At 35.5% G+C, this 20,973-nt stretch overlaps 1 protein-coding gene across 4 annotated transcripts in view; it reads left to right on the forward strand.

Annotated features, from left to right (window-relative positions):
* The window catches only part of NDFIP2 (Nedd4 family interacting protein 2), a 65,212-nt gene that overhangs the window by 20,119 nt on the left and 24,120 nt on the right, over window positions 1–20,973 (forward strand). For all 4 annotated transcript variants that reach the window (XR_006214790.1, XM_042978980.1, XM_042978987.1 and 1 more), the window contains 2 exons: window positions 14,004–14,160; window positions 20,141–20,274. Coding sequence is in view for 3 of the 4 variants with exons in the window: in XM_042978980.1 (XP_042834914.1) it covers window positions 14,004–14,160; window positions 20,141–20,274 (291 nt within the window). In the remaining variant the exon portion in view is untranslated. The remainder of the gene's footprint in view (window positions 1–14,003; window positions 14,161–20,140; window positions 20,275–20,973) is intronic.

Below are 20,973 nucleotides of genomic sequence, written 5' to 3' on the forward strand. Positions count from 1 at the left end.
ACAGTACAATCTGTATTTGAATCTTGGACTCTGCTTCTAACTAGGTGTGTCAGTTTAATTCATACTTGTTCCACCGAGCTCATTTTAACTCAGCCATACTCAGAGGGTTATCGTAGAGACAAAAGTGGGTGATATATGTAAAGTGGCTTTGTCTTGTTTTTTTAAACTAACACTTATTGGAGTTTTACTGTGTCAGGCATTATTCTAAGTGTTTACAGGTGTTAATTTTATAATTCTTACAGAAACCCTGTGAGTAACCATTTTGTGTTTAAGATGATAAAACTGAAGCCCAGGTAGATCACAAGAATTAGTAAGTGCTGGAGCCTAGATTTGAATCTAGAAAAGTTGATTCCAACCCCGTTGTGTTTAAACCCAGTATGCTTCTTATTTTTAGCCCAATTCAGGTGATTGAGGATGGGCTCAGAACTGTTTGTGCTAGTATTTTATTTCATTTGTCTATACGTAATATATGCCTACACAGTGCTATTCATTGACTCTAGTTAAAAGCAAAATTACTGTATAATGAAATATGTACTTTCAAGTCTTTCACTGTTTTACTTACGCTAACTAAAGATTTCTTTTGAAAGCAAAATTCAGTTTTGCAGAGAGTAAAGCATTTAGATTACCAGGTTTCCCCCTCCCCCCCCCCCCCCCCCGAAAAACCTATTTGGTAAATTTGTTTTATTATGTGTGCTGAGATTTGCTGACAGTTGGAATTTGAGTAACATAGAGAACCACCTACTCAGCTTCTCTCTGGGAAGTAATTTTGCTCTGGTTTCTTCAGAGGCACAAGTTATAACATGTTTTTGTCTTGTGCATCTTTGCTCCTAGGGCAAATCAATACAGTAATGGAATTCACGTGTGTAAATTTTTATTAGAAAATGCCAGCAGTCACATCAAGTTGTGTGGAAAACCTAGGCATAATGGTGTTTCTGTATTGACCATGCCTTTAGAAATGTGGCAATATAGTGATCACTATAGCATGAGAATAACTAATATTTATATGGGAGTAAAGAAATATATAGTGTGAGTCAGTGTAGAAACACATGATTTTTTGAAAGGAACAGAGAGAATGTGTGTGTGTTTGGCTTCTGATATTGTGAAGTTATTGAGATTATGTATTTCATTTATCAGCCAACTTTTGAAGGTTTGCTTTTGCATGTAACACTGATGGATGAGTCCTTTGACTTTTGCCTGTAGTGGCATCTTGGCATTTGCTATCCTTCCTGGATGAATCATTAACAGCTTGTCTCATAATTGTTATTACTGTATTTAGTCTTGCTTGAGGATTCTGTTCATAGCTTCTCTGTGTTTGCTGAGGGAAAATTGATGTTTCAGGCCTGGGTCCTTGCTGGTCTTGGCTCTCTGGTTTATCTGTGATAGACGATACAGACTCCTGTTTTCCTTTATTCTCTCTGTTGTAGCCCTAGTTATACTGTATCATGGCCTTGCCTAGAGCTCCTAGTTGTTAGAAGCTAGAAGTTCTAGGGATTGATGGTTTGGAATTTATACCCATTTCTTGCACCCAGTCTGGTACCTAGAACATATTAGGCACTTAGTAGATGTTAGATAACTGACTACCGAATGAAAATGAATGATTCACAGAAAGAAGATGAAGCCCAAAGACCAGTGAAGATTATGCAGTTAGGAGGGGTAGGAAATTTAGATCTTCTGATATCAGGTTATCTTCTTTTCTAGTTTATTCATTAGCAGCTACGCAGCCATCTAAGAGAATGTAAAATCAGAAGACAGTACACTGTGCTATTTTTTTAAATGATGAATGCTTGTAATAGCAACTTCAGCATTGTTACATGGGGTTAGTTGCTTATGCCCTTGGTAAATGAAACTAAATCATATCAATTACACACTATCCAGCTTCAGTCCAGTCTGTGTCTTCGAGGCAGTCTCCACAGCTCTTGATTCAGTTTTAGCTAAGACTTTTTAAAGTTGGCAGAGTAAAATAAGGACCCCTGCAAAAGAAACAAAATGAGTAGTCAGAGGTAGGAGGAAAACCAGAAGGAAATAGTTCTGTGGAGGCTAAAGAAAAACCAATTAGAAGTACACTCAATCGAGTTGAATGTATTAAAGATTTTCTTATAATGAGGACTGAAAAAAAGGCTTTTGGATTTAACAATTAGGAGGTAGGTGTTCCTAGCAAGAGCTCTTTGAGTGAAAGCCAGTTGGTGATGGATTGAGAGGAAATGAGAATTAGAAGTGCACAGAGTAAGAATAGATCTCTGTCTCTCTCTCTCTCTCTCTTTATAGGGTGTTTGTCACTGAAGGAAGGAAAGAAAGGCAAGATGGAAATACTTCAAAAAGCACAGGGGAAAAAAAACTTTATTTTTAGCTGATGGCAGTTTTTCTCTTTTAACTATGGCATGAATAGAATATACATGTGGGTAGAGAGGCAGAAATTAGTGGAGAAAGGAAGGAGAGACATAATTTAAAGAGAAAATGATCCTTTGGGAGGCAGGATCTTCTCTGTGCAGTTGTCTGGCATTTAGGAGTAAAGAATATGTTAGGATGGATGCCATAATGCTAAATTTAGAGATGCAGGGGAGAGAAGTTGAAGGAATTTTTGCTTGAAAACCTGTTTTCCTCTGTGAAGTAGGAAGCAAAGATTTTGACTGAGCTCCAAGGTCGGAAGTGGAGGATAGGAGGTTGACAGAGCTGAAACACCTGTCGTGGTGAGGACTATTCTGATGGCCCTGCTGAGATGAGAAACTAAATTTGTGTGGCACAATTGTGTGATTTGTTTTCCTCTTTCTACCTGGAGAATAGCAGAGAGACTCATTCCAGATTGGATCTCAGTAGTGTACATGTAGCAGAGGATATAGGAGCTAGAAAATTGAGTGTGTCATGTAAATTTTTCACTTTATAATCCTGGCTGCATGGGATAGAAAGTAAAACCAAGTGGCAGTGAATGGAGGGCCCAAAGAATAGACTTAGTGGAAGTAAGGAAGTGAGAAAGGCAAATGCCAGGAGTTTGTGAACCAACTACTAGATGTAGAAATCTTTTTTATAGAAGCAGGAATAGATGACTGTCAGGTCAGGAAAAGTGGTGAACTGAGGTAGTCTCTGGATAACTCAACTCTGAATATCATCACTTCCTGTTTTATAGCTGGGGTGTTAAGTTGGTTTAGTGATCCTGTAACATAGTAGGACTTAAGGCAGAGGGGATGTTGGGGGTAGAGAGCTGGCTTGTAAGGCTTAACTGGGGAATGATTTTTGACCCTTGTGAATAGTAATAATAAGATGTAAGTGGGTCTAACAAGCTGTATAGATAGTGTAAACTTTGAGAGCCTCTTGATCTAGATCTGGCAATATCCAAGAAAATGTTCCTTTTCTTCTTGTTCCCGGATAAGGAGGAGCTGTGGGAGGATTGACATATTTGTTTGAGAGGCCTTTGAGGGTTGTAATGCCATCCGGGGAAGTTGGATTTTGATTAAATGTGGAGAAACCATTTTCTAAAGTGACTGAAGGTGTGGAGGTTTTTCATGATCTTATAGGATTTCTAATGCTGGAATGGAAATTGTTAGAAGCCAGATTGTAGAGTTTAAGTTAATCTGTTGGTTTTTGTACAACATATTGTTCTATTTTCTTATTGTATAGCATTTTGTTTTTTAACTTTTATTTTAAAATAATTTTAGACTTATAAAAAGTGTGGAAAAAGATTCCAAAGAATCCTGTATACCATGTATACAGTTTCTTCAAATGTTGATTTTTTTATTATATTTGCTTTGTGATATTCCCGTTATATTGTATGTGTATATACAAACATACACTGTTTCCCCCCCCCGCCCCCCCCAAGCATTTTTGAAAGTAAATAGCAGACATGCTGTACTTTTACATCTAAATATCTCTGTGTATATTTTGTAAAATCAAAGGCATTGTCTTATAAACTTATAGTGCAAATTATCAAAATCAGTAGCATTGATATAATAATATAATCTGCAAAGTTCACTAGTTTCCCTAAGATCTTTTATAGCAAAAGAAAAATATCAGGATGTAGCTCTTTATTAAATATTGTGCTTCTGTTAGTCTCTTTTAATCTGGAACAGTTGTCTAATTTTTTAAGTCTTTCATGACAATGTTTTGGAAAGATTCACATCTGCTATTTTGTAGTATACTCCACAAATGTCCATTTTTTTCCTAACAATACTTTCACCAACTGGCTTTAGAATTTACTGGTTATTATTGCCTGAAATAGTTATACCTATGGTAGTCGTCATGGTAATTTTCTAGTTCTTTCATTTCTTCTACATTTATTTAGAGTTGTACAAGGAAACATTTCCTTGCCTCCAGTTTATTTATTCATTTATATCAGTATGAATTAATGGATTCTTATTTTATTCTACTGATTATAATTTGGTACTGTTATCATTTATTATGAGGCTCAGCTCCTCCCAGATTTGACCAGTGGTTGCCTCTTTCATCTCCCATGTCCTTTGATATGTCCCCATCATGTTTGCACTTTCCTACCACACAGAATCTAGATAATGTGAAATATCTGATTTCTAGAGTTTAGTTTGGATTGAGGAAGTACTGTTTACACTTAAACATAGGGCTGTAGTGGAAGCAAACTGACCAGCACAACAGTCACTGCCATAGTAGCTTACTATTGCTCTACTGGGTGCTTACTGAGCATTTTCTCACAGAGTTGTTTGTGGAAAGTTTGCAGAGTCGTTTATTAACTGAGTTGTTGAATAAAACAGAATATTGGCGGCATGTTGCTGATGATGTAAGTGTGCCATAAGGATGGAGTACTAAGGACTAGATAGTGTTCCTGTGCAAACAGAATGACTTTGTAGATGATGTACATGAATATGTAATGTGATTAACAAAGGCAAAGGGACCCCATAAAGCAAACTCTGCTATAGATGGATAAGAGACCAAGAAAAAGCCCTTATGAGTAATTTTGGCCTCTAAAGTGTGTTTTATTAGAAAATCATCACACAAAAATGGGTACATATTGGTATTACTTTATGTATTAGTGCTATTAATACATAATTGTATTAAAAATTGATGGAAAATAAAGATGATCATATCAGTTTATATACCTGACTTTCTTTTCTTGTAAAGATAATGGTTATAAAAGGTTATTGGATGTATGTAGAGTATGTGGTGATTTTTTTTTTAATTTGGTAATGGAGAAATTTTAGTGTCTGTTTTCTAGCTTACAGAAACTTCTTTCTTTAAGCATAGATGGAAATGTCTTTAATATATCACTTTGTGTCTTAAGAATAAAAACGAATGTTTCTTACTTTCTTCTCAGTTCTAGAGAACTTGGAGAAAATAGAAAAGTAAAAAACAAAGAAACATAAAGTACAACTTGCAAGCGCTCATGCTGCCCATTTTGTCACCTGTCAGTTTGAAACATTTTTTCTTATTTAAACATAGAATAATATATAATTTATCCACACAATTTTGTCAGTTTTTTAATACTATATCATGATCATTTCCTTATGTCATTAAGTATCCTGTTAGAAACACCATCTTAAATGGCTCCATTCTTTTGATACTCCTATATTATTTTGGATGAATAGATTGTTTCCAGTTTTCCATTACTGTAAAACTGTGATGAACAGCTTTATAAAGAAGTCTTGTTTTAAGTTTCTGATTAGTTTGTTTGGGTGTAGTCTTAAAGTAAGAATTACTAAAGTGTGTTTTTGTAATGACCTTTTTAATTTTTCTAAAAAGTTATGTATACTTATTTTTAAAAATGTAGGCAGTAAGAGTACAAAGAAAGAAGCAATATAGGCATCCATACCTTAGCAACCAGAAATAACTTATGTTAGCATTTGGTGCGCATAATTTCATTTGTGCTTATAGAAAGGAATAATGTTATAAAAATAGGATAATGCCATTTATGCTATTTTAAAAAACGAAAACATGAAATATGATTTTGTTTGAATTCAACACCAGGGGAACAAAATCTAAATGAACAGCTGAATTCTAGATAAAGGTTTAACACAGAGCTGTTCGGTTATGTAAGATTTCACCAAAATTAAGAAAAAATACAAAAACCAGTAGGGAATTAGGATAATTAAAAAAAACTGCATGTTTTAATTTTAGGTATTAGAGATTAAATCCCAGCTGTGATAGATGAGATAAATGATACTTTCTCTCATCTCTTTTTTTCCTCAGTCCCTCATTTCTATGTTACGTATATTTTTACTTTTTCAGGTTATGTAATGTTTGCTTTTTGGGTTTTTTTGTTAAAGTTTTTTTTTTTTTTAATGTTTATTGATTTATTTTAAGAATGAGAGAGGGGTGGGGAGCATGTGCAAGCAGGGGAGGGGCAGAGAGAGAGAGGGAGAGGGAATCCCAAGCAGGCTGTCAGTGCAGAGCCCAAGTATTCACAAACCATGAGATCATGTGAGCTGAAATCAAGAGTTGGATACGTAACTATTAACTAACTGAGCCACCTAGGCGCTCCAGGTTTTTGTTTTTGTTTTGTTTTGTTTTAAGTTTATTTGTTTATCTTAAGAATGAGAGAGAAAGAGCGTGAGCAGGGGAGGAGCAGAGAGAGAGGAGAGAGAGAATCCCAAGCAGACTTAGCACTATCAGTGCAGAGCCCAGTGTGGGACTCCATCCCACGAACTGGGCAGTCATAACCTGAGCCAAGGTCAAGAGTTGGACACTTAACTGACTGAGCCACCCAGGCGCCCCACCCAGGCGCCCCTGATTTCTGCCAGCAGCTTAGACTTTAGCTCTATGTTTAGCATTAGTTCTGTATTTAAGAGGATTCAGTGCTAACCACCATATCTTTTCCTAATACTTTTCTCTTTGCTTGGTATTTGACTCATTTTCTGATTGCCTGTTTTTCATTGTGGATTAATTTTTTTTTAAGGAGTCGTGGGTGCTATAAATATACATGGAAGACAACTTGGCCAGCTCAACTTTTTGTTTTAAATGTAAATACTAAAATTATGAAACATTTCAAACATAAAAGTACAGAAAATAATATACAAGATAGTTTTATATCCACTGTGGAGATAATGGCAAATGGAGATAATAGCATTTTGTCATATTTGTTTCAAGTTTTGAACTTTTTTTTCCTTTTTTTAAGGAAAGGTATGCTTAAAGCCTTGCATTCATGCCTCCCCCTTCTTCCTCATATGCTGTCTTGAAGTTGATGTATATGATTTCTATGGATGTTTTTACTATATAAAATAGATAGGTTTTAGATTTATGTGAAAATGTACTTATTACAGTTTTTTGCTGTTTTATACTTTTGCAGCTTGCTTTTTCACCTGGAATGTTTTAAAGATTTATCTATGATGATTCATATTGATCGAATTCATCAATTTAAAGTGTTGAATTGTGTTATAAAATCATGAAATAATATTCGTTTCCTGCTGGCAGACTGTTGTTTTCAGTATCTTACTATTACAGATAGTACTGCTGAGAGCAATCTTGTACATGTATTTTTATGTCCTAGTGAGTTTTCTAGTGTTGACATCTGGAAGTAGAATGATTGTATCCTACACACCTTCAGCTTTCATAGGAATTGCCAAATTGCTCTTCAAGGTAGTTCAGTGAATTTATACTCTTACTAGTTTGAGTCCCAACACTATCCTTCCTAACAGTTTGTGCTCTTTTAATTATTAGGAATATTTTCTTTTTTTTTCATTAATAATTTATATTCCTTCTATGTGATGCTGTTTTGTTTCTTATGTCCAGTAAAATTTGTTTTCTTAGAGTTTTCATTTCTACTAACTTTTATCAAAAGATCACCCCTTTTATGACCTGTTTTTGGTTTTGTACTTATATTCTTTCATAGTAAACTATTTTTTGATGAGTAAAAATCCTGTGTATGAACTTTCGTTACTTCTCTGTGCTCTGAGTCCCTGATGCTTCTTCTATCTGTACGTACAGTCTCAGGTAGTTTGTCTGTAATCCAGTGACCCTTACCCTTGCCAACTCATTGATTTGCTTATGGGAGAGGATAGCTGCATGTGATTTTTGTGACTTTCTTTGTTGTTGGTTGTCTTGTCTAGCTGTGGTAAGAAAGGCTGACTCTAGTGTAGTTTTTCTGAAGACTTGGGTGATGTGGGGTTGGAATTTATTTTCTTGTTTAATGTAATTCAGAGATTTTTTTCTGAAAATATGGTTTAATTTTAGTAAGCTTAATAACAAACATTTTCTTATTAACTAATAATAACTGCCCACAAAAGTTGAATGACTAAATATTTCAGGTGTCTGCTATATGTAGAGCACCGAGGAAATCCTAGAAATATATGAAATATGATTCTTGATCTTGAAATGTTAAGTGCATCTATTACTTGACTAAACTCCCTCCCCCATTTTGGTAAAAAAACTCTGGGAGGCTTAGACGACTGTATTTTATGTGAAGCCTACTCAAGCTCTACACTCAGCTACCTGTTTTAGGGTATACCAGGATGGATAAAGCATACCTTATAAATTTCTGAAGGTTATGATCTGATCGGGAAAGTAGAAACATTCCCAAATCTAATTAGAGGTTGTCAGGGTCCCTAAGCCCCCACAGGGCATCATGAAGCACAGTACAGACTTGCAAGTGGTAGTTTGCTGGAAGGAAATGGTTGCAATTAGAATTGACTAGATCTTGTTTTTCATTCTTGTGCCTAAATAGTTTTGATTTTAAAACCTCTTGAATGTTCAAATTCTGATTGCTGAATTAGGGGCTTATTTCATGTGTGGTGACATTTATTTTCATAGTTTCACTCTATTTTAATGTCTGAGATCTCAGTTCTTTTTTTCAGTTGACGTGTTGGAAGCAGACAATAGCAGTTTTGAAATGAAACCAAAACCCTTATTTGTTTAAGAGAAAACTAAGATGTGCCTTGATAAAATACCTGATGACACTTTTTTTTGTTGTTAAGTTTATGTATTTATTTTTCTGTAAGAAAGTGTGAGCAGGGGAGAGTCAGAGAGAGAGAGAGAGAAAATCTTAAGCAGGCTTAGCACTGTCAGTGCAGAGTCCAATGTGGGGCTTGAACTTAAAGTCATGAAGCATGAGATCATGACCTGAGCTGAAATCAAGAGTCAGACACTTACCCAATTTAGCCATCCAGGTGCCCCGACACTTGGTTTTAAATAGTTATTTTGCAGCCTTGTTCAGGTGATGGAGCATCTAGCACTCATGGTACCGTTTGTGGAGCACTATGAAATAATGATACTCTTTCATGCTAAGAAGAAAGGTTTTACTAGCAGAAATATGTTTATATTATGAAATATAAAACAACTAAAATTCTGTACTTTCAAGAGAAGAAGCTGAAAATTAAGCATGATTTGCCAACTGACAGTTTTTTATTAATATTCATTCATTGCTTATACATTCTTTCCTAATTGTTTATATTTTTGCTTTATCATAAGCTAGCTCTCATTAGTGGATAAATGTCCAGAGACAGGAAAGTTTTAGCGAAGAAAAAACACCCTAACATTAAGACAGTTCTGTTACTTTGCTTCATAGTATATTTATATATATAAGGAAGACTGCTATAATTTAGTTTTATTGGTAGAAAATCTAACTTCATATACCAGGCAGCGGTGCTTTGTGGGAACCTGTGTTCCACGCTATTGGTTTAGATCGCTTGTGCTGTCTGCAGGGATTTCGTAGCTCCTGCTATTATCACCTTATCCCTAGAGGCATAGATAAGGTAGCTCATTTTCTTCTTGGGTGATTAAAATGAGTAGCTGGATTCTACCAGTTGATTTTATTGCAACTCTAATCTGTTTTCTCCTCTAATTGAGGTGTTAAGGCAACATAGAATGATAGAGACTACCATAGGTTTTTGCTAGAGTCATGTTATCTTATAGCAGCCTTTGCCATCTATTAATATTATATAAAGGGCAAGAATCCCATTATATGTAGGTTGACTATTGAATTGACCATTCAGTTTTCTTGAGAATGAAAGGGGTGGAGAAAATGCTAAGTTGAATGGAGCCCTGCAATAGTAGATATAAAAAGTAGGATTCTTCTGGGAAAAACAGCTATATGGTGTGCAGCCTTGCCAGAGAATCATCCAAAATCTGCCTGAAAGTGTTGCCCTTCAGAAAAGCTAGCATTCTAATAATTTAAAAGACCTAATTAAGCAATTTTAAAGGTTTTTTATTGAGGTAAAATTTATCTCCTTGCATCTACGAACTCTTCTTCCCAGTTTTGTTTTGTGCTAAAATTAAATGTAAGAATAGGTAGTATACAAAATATACATTAGTTCTTCACGTACTTTTTTCCCCCCAATAACTTACAGTTTTTTTTTTCTCTTTCAAACACTGTTCACTGAACACTTCATAGTACATCCATACGTTCTCATCTTGGTATGTTTAGAAAACATTCATTAGGTTTCTGGCTTCTCAGAAGCAAAGCTCACAGTTATTACGTTAATCTTTTATCACCTTAAGATAGAGTGAAGTGCCATAGCATAGGAGAGCTTAAAGGAAAATAAATAATAGTTTACACATGAGAAGACTGGACGGCAAGGTAGAGTTAATCATAATGGTTAAGGTTGTCTTATCATTAAAAATACTCAGCATACATCAGTAAGGATTAGCTACAGGTATGTTGAAGATAGCCCTCTTGTTATCCTAGTATCCTTCAGGCTAAAAAACTGTGGCTCCCTGTGCAACTTTTCATCACCCTGGTTACTATATAAAAGACATGTTTTAGTTTTCATGTGCTATTTTTTAAAAAAATTTATTTATTTTGAGAGAGAGCACATGAGCGAGCCAGGGGCGGGTAGAGAGAGAGGGAGATAAAGACTCCTATATGGAGGGCGCCTGGGTGGCTCGGTCGGTTAAGCGGCCGACTTCGGCTCAGGTCATGATCTCGCAGTCCTTGAGTTCGAGCCCCGCGTCGGGCTCTGTGCTCACAGCTCAGAGCCTGGAGCCTGCTTCTGAGTCTGTGTCTCCCTCTCTCTGACCCTCCCCCATTCATGCTCTGTCTCTCTCTGTCTCAAAAATAAATAAATGTCAAAAAAAAAAAATTAAAAAAAAAAAAAAAAAGACTCCTATATGGAAGCTCAGTATCACAACCATATCATGACCTGAGCTGAAATCAAGGATCAGAGGCTTAACTGACTGAGCCACCCAGGTGCCCCTTCCTGTGCCCATGTTTTTTTTCAGGAGACTTATAAATAGGATAAGCTAGGAAGATAACTTTGGAGGTGCCTTGTTCATTATTGTATATATGTAGGTCCTACCCTATTTATCCCTGTCTCTTTTTTTGCTGTTTATGGTAATCCTTACAGAATGTAAAATAGAACCATTGCACAGCATGATTAAGGAAAAATTTCCACAAATGACACTGTCTGGTTTGATAAATGTGATTTGGTTTGAGCCCTTGAATGGACTTAGTTAAAAGGCACTCAAAGTAGGTCAATTTACAGAGGCACCAAAGAGATCAAATAAAAAAATTGTATTTTGGAAGTTCTCTGCTACAGTGGATAGACATTATTGACTGAGTTATTGGGTTTTACTATTGATACATGGCAAATGTTCACTGTACGTTATAATTTTTTTTAAAAATAAAACTGGAACTGTAGGGCATTTGAAATAATTTAGGGTATGTTTTACAAGTTCCGAGCTCTACTTCTGAGATCATATATAAAAATATCTGTAGTTAACTCTTTTTATTGCAGTTATTTAAGTACATTTTGATAGGTTTTAAAAATGAGCTGGTCATTCTGGGGAACACATTTATGTATTTGATACGGTAAGGAGTGTTTCTTAGGAACCAGAGGAGAGCTGTTTTGTCATAAGGCGTTTTCTTTAGTATAGTTCACCCACATTTGCATTGTTAATGGTAGCGGTGGAGCAGTGGTTTCATTTTTTGACAGCATCGCTGTTAATTGTTTAGTTGTGAATGTTAGTATATATCCGTACTTCACTTTTATTTGCCTCAATTTGCTCGTCTAACATTTTTGCTTTTCAAAATATGATCAGAGATGACTAAGTTAGGTGTTCCCCTGTGTAACTTGTACTAGGAAACATGGAAGATGCTTTGTGACTCTGAGGCAGTGTTGCTAGTCAGGAGGGTGGTCGTGTAGTGCCTGCTTGGAAAACTGCAGGTAAATACAAAGCTCATGCAAAATTCACTTTATGATTATTTGACCTTACAGTTCAGTTTCTGTGAGTGAATTCTGTCACATAAACCTTGGTGTTATGGAGAAAAAAACTGTCTTAGTAACTTGAGAAGTGATTTTAGGTATGTTTATGGCAGTTCTGTTAAAATTTATGAACTCAACAAAAGTATTGTGTTAGTGAGATCACTTACCAAGACACATGCTAACAGCAGTGAAGTAAATTTTACTTTGCACATATATATTTTTAATTTTTTTACAGGCATATGAATGACTATTGGACTGGTAGCACCGAATTATTTCAGGTCACAGAATAAAGTATATTAAAGGGGAAGAAGGAGGAAACTAGTATTTATTAAATGCCTTCTGTGTGTTAGATGTTAATGTTGGGTGCCTTCCAAATATTATTTTACAATCCTATGAGGATTTTGGCTGCATTTAGAACTTAAACTTGGAGACACTGAGGCACAGAGAAGAGGTTTCTCAAAGCTCCTAAAAGGTAGAGAAAGAATTTGCATGCTCTTTTTAAACTCCAAGTGCATGTTCATTTCACCACATCACAACACTCAGATTTGTGTTTATACAGTTTTGCTCTGTGACAAAATTTGGGGGATTTTTAACATTGAATTTCTTTACAAGAATAAATTAAGATGTGAAAATTGAGTAATATTGAAGACCTGTAGTTTCTTTTCAAAACAAGATTCTAATAGATTTAAAAGTATCTTAAAATATTTCATAAGAGAAGGGGAAATAATAGTTACAAATAGAGGGAGGGAGGCAAACCATAAGAGACTCTTAAATACAGAGAACAAACTGAGGGTTGATGGGGGGGCATTGGAGGGAGGGGAAAATGGGTGATGGGCATTGAGGAGGGCACTTGTTGGGATGAGCACTGCGTGTTGTATGTAGGCAAAGAATCTTGGGATTCTACCCCCAAAACCAAGAGCACACTGTATATACTGTAAGCTAACTTGACAATAAATTATATTAAAATTCTTTTAAATAGTTAATAAGAACTCTTTTGCAAATATAAGGATCAATTATAGTACCTTTTTGGTGAGTCACTTTTTAGATACTGATGCTTTTGGTTGACCTCGAATTAGTTTGTATGTCATTACCATCACCTCCTAACAAATTTAAAGTTTTTAAAAGACTTTTTAAAAGGTTACTTGTAAATGAAGTAAGAAGTCTGCAGCCCTGCTGCTCAGGTTTGAGTCCTGGCCTTACCCGTCCTGGCTGTTGTGATGTCTAGCAAGTTACTCTAGCCCTTTCAGTGTTGTTCCCTTCCCCCATTTTAATCTGTCAAATGGGGATAATACTATTTCATAGATATGTGGTGAGGATTAAATGAGTTAAATACAGATCCAACGTATTATTTTGCAATTCTGAGCTTTTAGTACGTTTGTTGTGTTGAGGAGCGTCTTCCAAGATTTTATATACACATTGGTTCATATTGCTTGATAAGTAATTCTTCTGGTACTTGAGAAGACCTCCTTAGAGTATTCTGCATTTTTGAAATGTTTATATATTATTATTTCATTTTATTAATTCAGGTTACATTTCAGTTATCCTAGATGCTAGTGTAATAGAAATGGTATTGTGGTTGTATTAGTTGTTTTCTTTGTAGCGATTAATACATGGTAGATGATATTAACTGTAGGATTGAATGGATTTGAATGTATTTTAGTCATGATTTTTTTTCTTTACAAATGCTTAATTTGAACCTCAATTTTATTGTAAAGAAACTACCAAAAATACAATTTTTTAATGACTGCTTAGATCTCTTACAAATTTTGTTCATCTTTTTAAATGCTATTTTTCTTTGTTTTTAGCTAAAAAGTGATCCTTTGCCTAAAACAGTCTTTGAAAATCAGCTTAAATTTTTTAAAAATAATAATGAGAATTACATTATTGTTTTCTTTTTCCTTGTTCTCTTAGCTTCACAATGAAGAGGATAATTCAGAGTCGTCTGCTGTAGAGCAACCATCGACTTCAAACTCAACACCGCAGACTGCTCCTTCTGCATCAGTACTTGAAACTGACTCTTCTCCTCCACCTTATAGCAGTATTACTGTGGAAGTACCTACAACTTCAGGTATTGTTTCTAGTTTGAAACGACAAGTAATATTTTTAATATCTCTCTCTTTTTTTTTAACCAGTATGGTTTTGTGTAATTATCGAGTCTATTAAGAGGCTTCCTGGTTTTATGATTTTTTAAAAAAAGGTTTTCCCAAGGATAGTTTGTAAAATTTTTACTCATATATTACTTGCCTCATATTCTTGTTGTTTTCAAAAAAATTATAAGTATAAACCTGCTTATGCTTATTACTATTTCCAACAGAGTAGCATATTGCTTTTGGAAGAAATAAATACATTGTATGTACACAACATATTTTTATATATTTGTGTTTGTGTATATCTACTTACATAGTTGTAAAACAAGGTACTATTGATGCTGAGTGTGAGCAGGAATGTGGTATGTGTGAACGGAGGTGAAGGGTGCACATAATGTTATCACATACATATGGTAGTAATTCCTGGGCATACGACAGTGGTTCCTGCTTCTTACTGTTCATCTTATCTTTTCAGGTCATTCTAAAGAAATACCCTCCTCAGTTTCTCCGGCCACAATTTGTATTTTCCCAGTAATGCTAAGCTAATCATTATATAATTTATTTTTTATTCTTTACTTTTATTCCAGTACAGTTAACATACAGTGTTATATTAGTTTCAGGTGTACAATAATTTAGCAGTTCTGTACATTTCAGTGCTCATCATGATAAGTGTACTCTTAATCCCCTTCACCTATTTCACTCATCCCTTTGCTCATGTCCTTCCGATAACCATTTGTTTGTTGTCTCTGGTTAATAGTCTCATTTTTGGTTTGTCTCTGTTTTCTTTCCTTTGCTCATTTGTTTTGTTTCTTAAATTCCACATATGAGTAAAGTCATATGGTATTTGTGTTTCCCTGACTTATTTCACTTAGCATTATACTCTCTAGCTCCATCCATGTTGTTGCAAATGGCAAGATTTCATTCTTTTTTTAAAAAGCTGAATAATACTCCACTATATACATACACACCATATCTTTTGTATCCTTTCATCTACCAGTGGACACTAGGGCTTCTTCCATAATTTGGCTATTTGGCTATTGTAAATAGTGCTACAATAAATACAGGGGTGCATATATCCTTTCAGATTAATGTTTTCATGTTCTTTGGGTAAATACCCAGTAGTGTGCGATTACTTGATCATAGGGTAGTTCTATTTTTGACTTAAAAAAATGTTTTTTTAATGTTTATTTAGTTTTTAGAGAGAAAGTGAGAGAGCACGCATGAGAGTTGGGAAGGGACAGAGAGAGACGGAGACACAGAATCGGAAGCAGGCTCCAGGCTCTGAGCTGTCAGCACAGAGGCCGATGCAGGGCTCCAACCCACAAGCCATGAGATCATGACCTGAGCCAAAGTCAGACACTTAACCGACTGAGCCACCCGGGCACCCCCTATTTTTGACTTTTTAAACTTCCATACTGTTTTTCACAGTGGCTGCACCAGTTTGCATTCCTATAGCAGTGCATGAGAGTTTATTTTTCTGCACATCCTTGCAAACATTTGTTGTTTCTTGGAGTTAATCATTATATAATTGAAAAAATTTTAGGGGCGTCTGGGTAGCTCAGTTGGTTGAGCGTCCAACTTTGGCTCAGGTCATGATCTCACAGTTTGTGAGTTCGAGCCCTGCATGGAGCTCCCTGCTGTCAGTGCAGAGCTTGTTTGGATCCTTTATCCTCTTCTTTCTCTGCCCCTCCCCTGCTTGCACTCTCTCAAAAATAAATATTTAAATTTTTAAATATGCTTTCGTATACGATTGTAAATAACCTCTACGTATTTTATGTATTCTTTAGGAAACACTTTTTAAATCTATTATAAGAAACATTTTAATATTAGAAGACCCTTCACTAGAGTATTTCATCTTTCTTGTCTCTTATTCTGTAATCAATATCAATACTTCTCAAACTTCTGCCAACTTTATCTTGTTACCATTTCTGCTTCTACAAATTTTATCTAGACCATATGGGTGTGTAAAAAGATCATACCATTTACTTTTTCCATTTACAATTTTATGCAATTGCTGAAAATGATTTTCTTATGAAGGTATTCTCACTAATTTACTAAAGAAGTAAATGCTTACTCCTTTTATTTGTATATAATGTTTATTTGATCAGTGTGCTTGTTTAGTGCCCAGTTTGATGGACAGTTTTTATATTGATTTATGTCAGTTTTATGTGTCTTTGGCCATAGGATTTAACAGCTGGATTGGTGCTAGCTAAAATTTATTTTGGGCTAATTTTTTTTTGATTATTCTACGAGTTTCCAGAATATAGTGCAGTGAATTTGCTATTCTAGTCTAGGTAAAAGAAAAACAAATCTATTTAATGGTAGTCTTGAAGAAAGAAAAGGAGTTATTTTCCTGATGCTTTGCCTGTGTTTGAATGATGGACAATGCTAAGATTGAAATTATAGGTTTTTTTCTTGTGGCCACCATTGCCTGGCTGTATAACAAGCTACCACAAACCAAACAGAGTAAAGTAGCAGTCATTTAGTGTTATCAGTTCTCATGGTTTTTGGGGTGGGCTAGACTCAGTTATGCGATTGTCTCCCAGGATCTCATGTGATTATTATCTTTTGGTGACCTGGAGCTGGAGTCATCTTGAGGCTTCCTTATTTACATATTTGGCAGCTGATGCAAGCTTCCGCTGGGGCCTCCGCTGAGACTGTTGGCTAGAACACCTGTACGTGACCTCTTGTGGCCTGGGCTTCCTCACTGAATGGAGGCTGAGTTCCAAGAACAAGCCAAATAGAATCTGTGTCACCTGTTGTGGCATTACCACTCAAGTCACACAGTGTCACGTCTGCCACATTTGATTTGTTAGAAGTGAATATCTGGGGTTAGTCTTTATTCAAGACAATTAGTCTCCACCTCTTGATGGGAAGAGTTTGAAAGGATAAAGGAGGTTTCAGTACCTTTAAAACTGTCAATGGCTTCTTCCTCCATCACTGAACCTTTTCCTTGTCAGTCGTCTTCACTTCGGTAAATGGCTCCACTAGGCCAGAAACCTTGAAGTCATCTTTTTGGGTCTTTATCACAGAATTATGTTTTTTTCTCCTTTAATTTTTGACATAATGAAATATGTTATTACTAGATTTCTTTTTAAGCCAATTCATTTCTGCATTCATAGACTAAATTGTTACCATATTCTAATCCATTCTGGATTTATATTTGTTAATGTTTTTTTTCCCAAAAGTTTTGCAATTTTATTAGTGGGATCTTTAACCCTTGTACTGTCTTTGTGGTTTTAGTATTAATATTATGTATGGAAGCAACATAGCATGAATTGAGAAGTTTCTCATTCTTCTATGCTCTAGAATAGTTTTGATAATGGAGCATGTCATTTTTTTTTTTAATTTTTATGTATTTTGAGAGAGAGACAGTGTTAGTGGGGAAGAGGCAGAGAGAGAGAGAGAGAGAGAGAGAGAGAGAGAGAGGGAGAAAGAATCCCAAGCAGGTTTCACACTTAGTGTGGAGCCTGACATGGGGCTTGATCTCACAGCCATGAGATCATGACCTGAGCCAAAAATTAAGAGTCAGATGCTTAACCAGCTAAGCCACCCAGGTGCCACACAGATCATGTCATTTTTAGAGATTGGATAAATTTCCATTGTAAGACAGGTTGTCCTTGCTACCTAGGTATTCAGTTATTCTTATAATCTGTATGACTACTGGTCTCTTATTTTTACACTTGTACTAAAAGGCCATTCATGACTGTAATTGAGCACAAGAACTGAGTAATTCTAGAAGTTTGCTTCTCTTTAATGAAAAACATCAATAGTGTTTTTCTTCAGCCTTTTACTGTTAAATTTTAAGCATGGACAGTACGAGTTTTCTGTGGAGATTATGTTCTTCAGTAGGTCACTTTATGACTGGTTTTATAGATCTGAGCACCATCAATAATAATAGTTGACATTTGTATAATGCTTTACAGTTTACAGAGTCCTCTTGACTACTCTTAAATCCTGTCATATAACAGCAAGTAACAGCCTTGCTGAGTCAGTTTTATGGATGAGAAAGTAGAGCTTCATAAAGTGCTTAAGTGATTTGCTTGAGGTCACACAACTTAAGACGAGCAGCTAGGATTGGAGCTCTCCAGACTTTAAATTTTCTGGTTGAGAACTGCCGCCTTAAAGGGCAGATAAAAAATAAGTAAAATTAACCAGTGAAAGTTAAAACTATAGCAGTGCTTTTTCCCAGTTTACATTGCATTTGTTAGTTTCATTTTGCCTTTCACGGGAGTTAAAACTTTTCAAAAATTACATATCTGTTGTTAATGTAAAAGATCTCATCCTCTTGGGTAATGTATGTCATTGTTCCAGTTTTTAAATTTATAATTTTAATGTTACTGCCTTAAAATTTATAACATTGCTTTCACTTAAATTTTGCTTCTATTCGAGGCTTCAGAACTAAAGAAATCTATTTTCCTGACTGTGTGTGGTGTTTTTACATCTGAATAAGAAGTCATTTCTAAGGATTTATGACCCTTGTACCATTTTGGTGGTGCTCAGTGTTCTGCTGCTACTAGCATTACCTGTCATTGGATTAAAAATTGCCTAGCTTCATATCCTTAGCTCTTATTGATAGCATTTAAAAAACTTCTTTTAAAACGAGTATACATTAAAATACAAAAGGAAAAGAATTGCTAGAGTGAAATGTGTTTTCATGTGGAAATGCAAGAAATTCTGATAGAGAAAATTATAAACCGATATAGAAAATGTGCAAATACTGTATTTATAATCGAGGAAATCACGAAAGTGATGTCAGACATTGGGGTGTGGACAGCTTTGAGAGTCTGATTTTCTTGGCAGTGATGCTAGCATGAGTCTAATCAGTATATCAACCTGTATGTATCGCTTTACCTGTACTGCTGAAGTTGGTGATAAGTGATGCAGGTTTTTTTTTTCTAAATTAGCACTCTTTGGGGCTCCTGGGTGGCTCATTTGCTTAAGCGTCCAACTCTTGGTTTCAGCTCAGGTCATGATCTCACAGGTTCGTGAGTTCGAGCCCCGCATCAGGTTCTGTGCTGACAGTGTGGAGTCTGCTTGGGATTCTCCTTCTCTCTCTCTCTGCTCTGTCTCTGTCCCAACTTGCTCTGTCTCTGTCACTCTCCAAATAGATAAATAAACTTAAAAAAAAAAGTAAAATTAGCACCCTCCCCTTGCTATTGTGTTATATTTCTAAAGATCATATTTTAAAAATCATCTAAAAATTGGGGATGGAAAAATTCTTCATAAAAAGAAACTCTGAAAAACTAGGTAGATATGGAAAAAAATGAGAAGAGGGGGAGAGGAGTAAAAAAGAACTAAAAATCACCAGTCTTTTTTAGGAAAGAGAAATGTTGAGTTTGCTGAAGAGATTTGGACAGTTGCTAAAACTGACATGTAAAAAAAAAAATGAACCTCACATGTTATGAGAGCAAATATTGGTAATTAGGAAATCCCTGGACTCTGCCACTTGTTGGTTGTGTAATACTGGGCAAATTCCTTAAGTTTTCTGAACTTGAGAGTTGCTAGGATTAATGTCTTTAGAAGTGGCATATTAAATAATGAGTACTATACAAGTGTTATTATTCCTGATACTTCTACTTTTAGGCTATGAGATTATGAGCAAGTAAATTAAATTCTTTGAGCATAGCAGTAGGTAGAATGGATGCTCATATGTGATGACTTTCTCACCTCCCTTGTCTTGTACAGATTTTCAGATTTCATTCTTGATATTTTTGTTTTTTGTAATAGCCTTTAGATGATATTTATGAGTCTTTTCCCTTTATAATAGATATGGGACTAAACTAACACATAGGATTGAATTAGTAACTTACATACTACCTAGCTTTATAAAATAAGACTACAAATAGCAGTAATAGTCTTTAGTAGCCTGTTGTAAATTATTAAATTATGTTTTTGACTATAAAAATTTTATTAAATAGTTTGTTTTAATGGTTGTCCTTTTTTAATCCCTTTCTTCAGATTCAGAAGTTTATAGTGAGTTTTATCCCGTGCCACCTCCCTACAGTGTTGCTACCTCCCTTCCTACATACGATGAAGCCGAGAAGGCCAAGGCTGCTGCCATGGCGGCTGCAGCAGCAGAAACAGCTCAGAGAGTAAGGCGGTCTGATTGCTTCCTTTTGAGAATATCGTTTAATAATTCTGAGTACATTCAGTCTGTCAGAAATAGTTCTCTAAGAGTGTTTGTGCATGTAGATTGTTTTTTAGTATTTTCTCTACTACTACTTATGTGTGTTGTCATGCTATGGTGAAATTGGCACTCTCCTAGTTAAATCCACCTTCTCCACCGTTTCTGTTTCTGTTTATTTCTATATCAGTCTTCCTCCTACACTCCATCTTAGTTTGTGGACATCCTAGTCCCTACAGTATGTTTACCAGTATGTTTCTTAAGTCTTGATTTGTCTTCCCTCACGTGCTGACTTTTACCCCCCTCACTCTAGTTACTGCATCCCATTGACCTCTTCACTGTTGATATCCTTATTTCCTTCTTTATATAATTTGGATTTTGTGGTCCTTAACTACAATCATAAAGCATCTTTTTTTTCCCTACTCAATTGTGTATATTAGTATAGCCAGTCTAGTGACTCTGAATGAACTCAGTGTAGGTTAAAAAACACAGAGAAATAACATCACAAGGCCTCCAAATTATGTTTGTCAACCAACTTTTTAATATTTTTTGGTGTTTTAACACATCCCACACTAGAATTTTAGAATGATGGTCAAGGATTCCACCTGCCCCTTCTCCCCTTACTGTCTCAGTAGGAGAGCCAGTGATACATATGGATGCTACTTCC

The sequence above is a fragment of the Panthera tigris genome, chromosome A1, assembly GCF_018350195.1.
Source record: "Panthera tigris isolate Pti1 chromosome A1, P.tigris_Pti1_mat1.1, whole genome shotgun sequence".
Taxonomy (NCBI): Eukaryota; Metazoa; Chordata; class Mammalia; order Carnivora; family Felidae; genus Panthera; species Panthera tigris.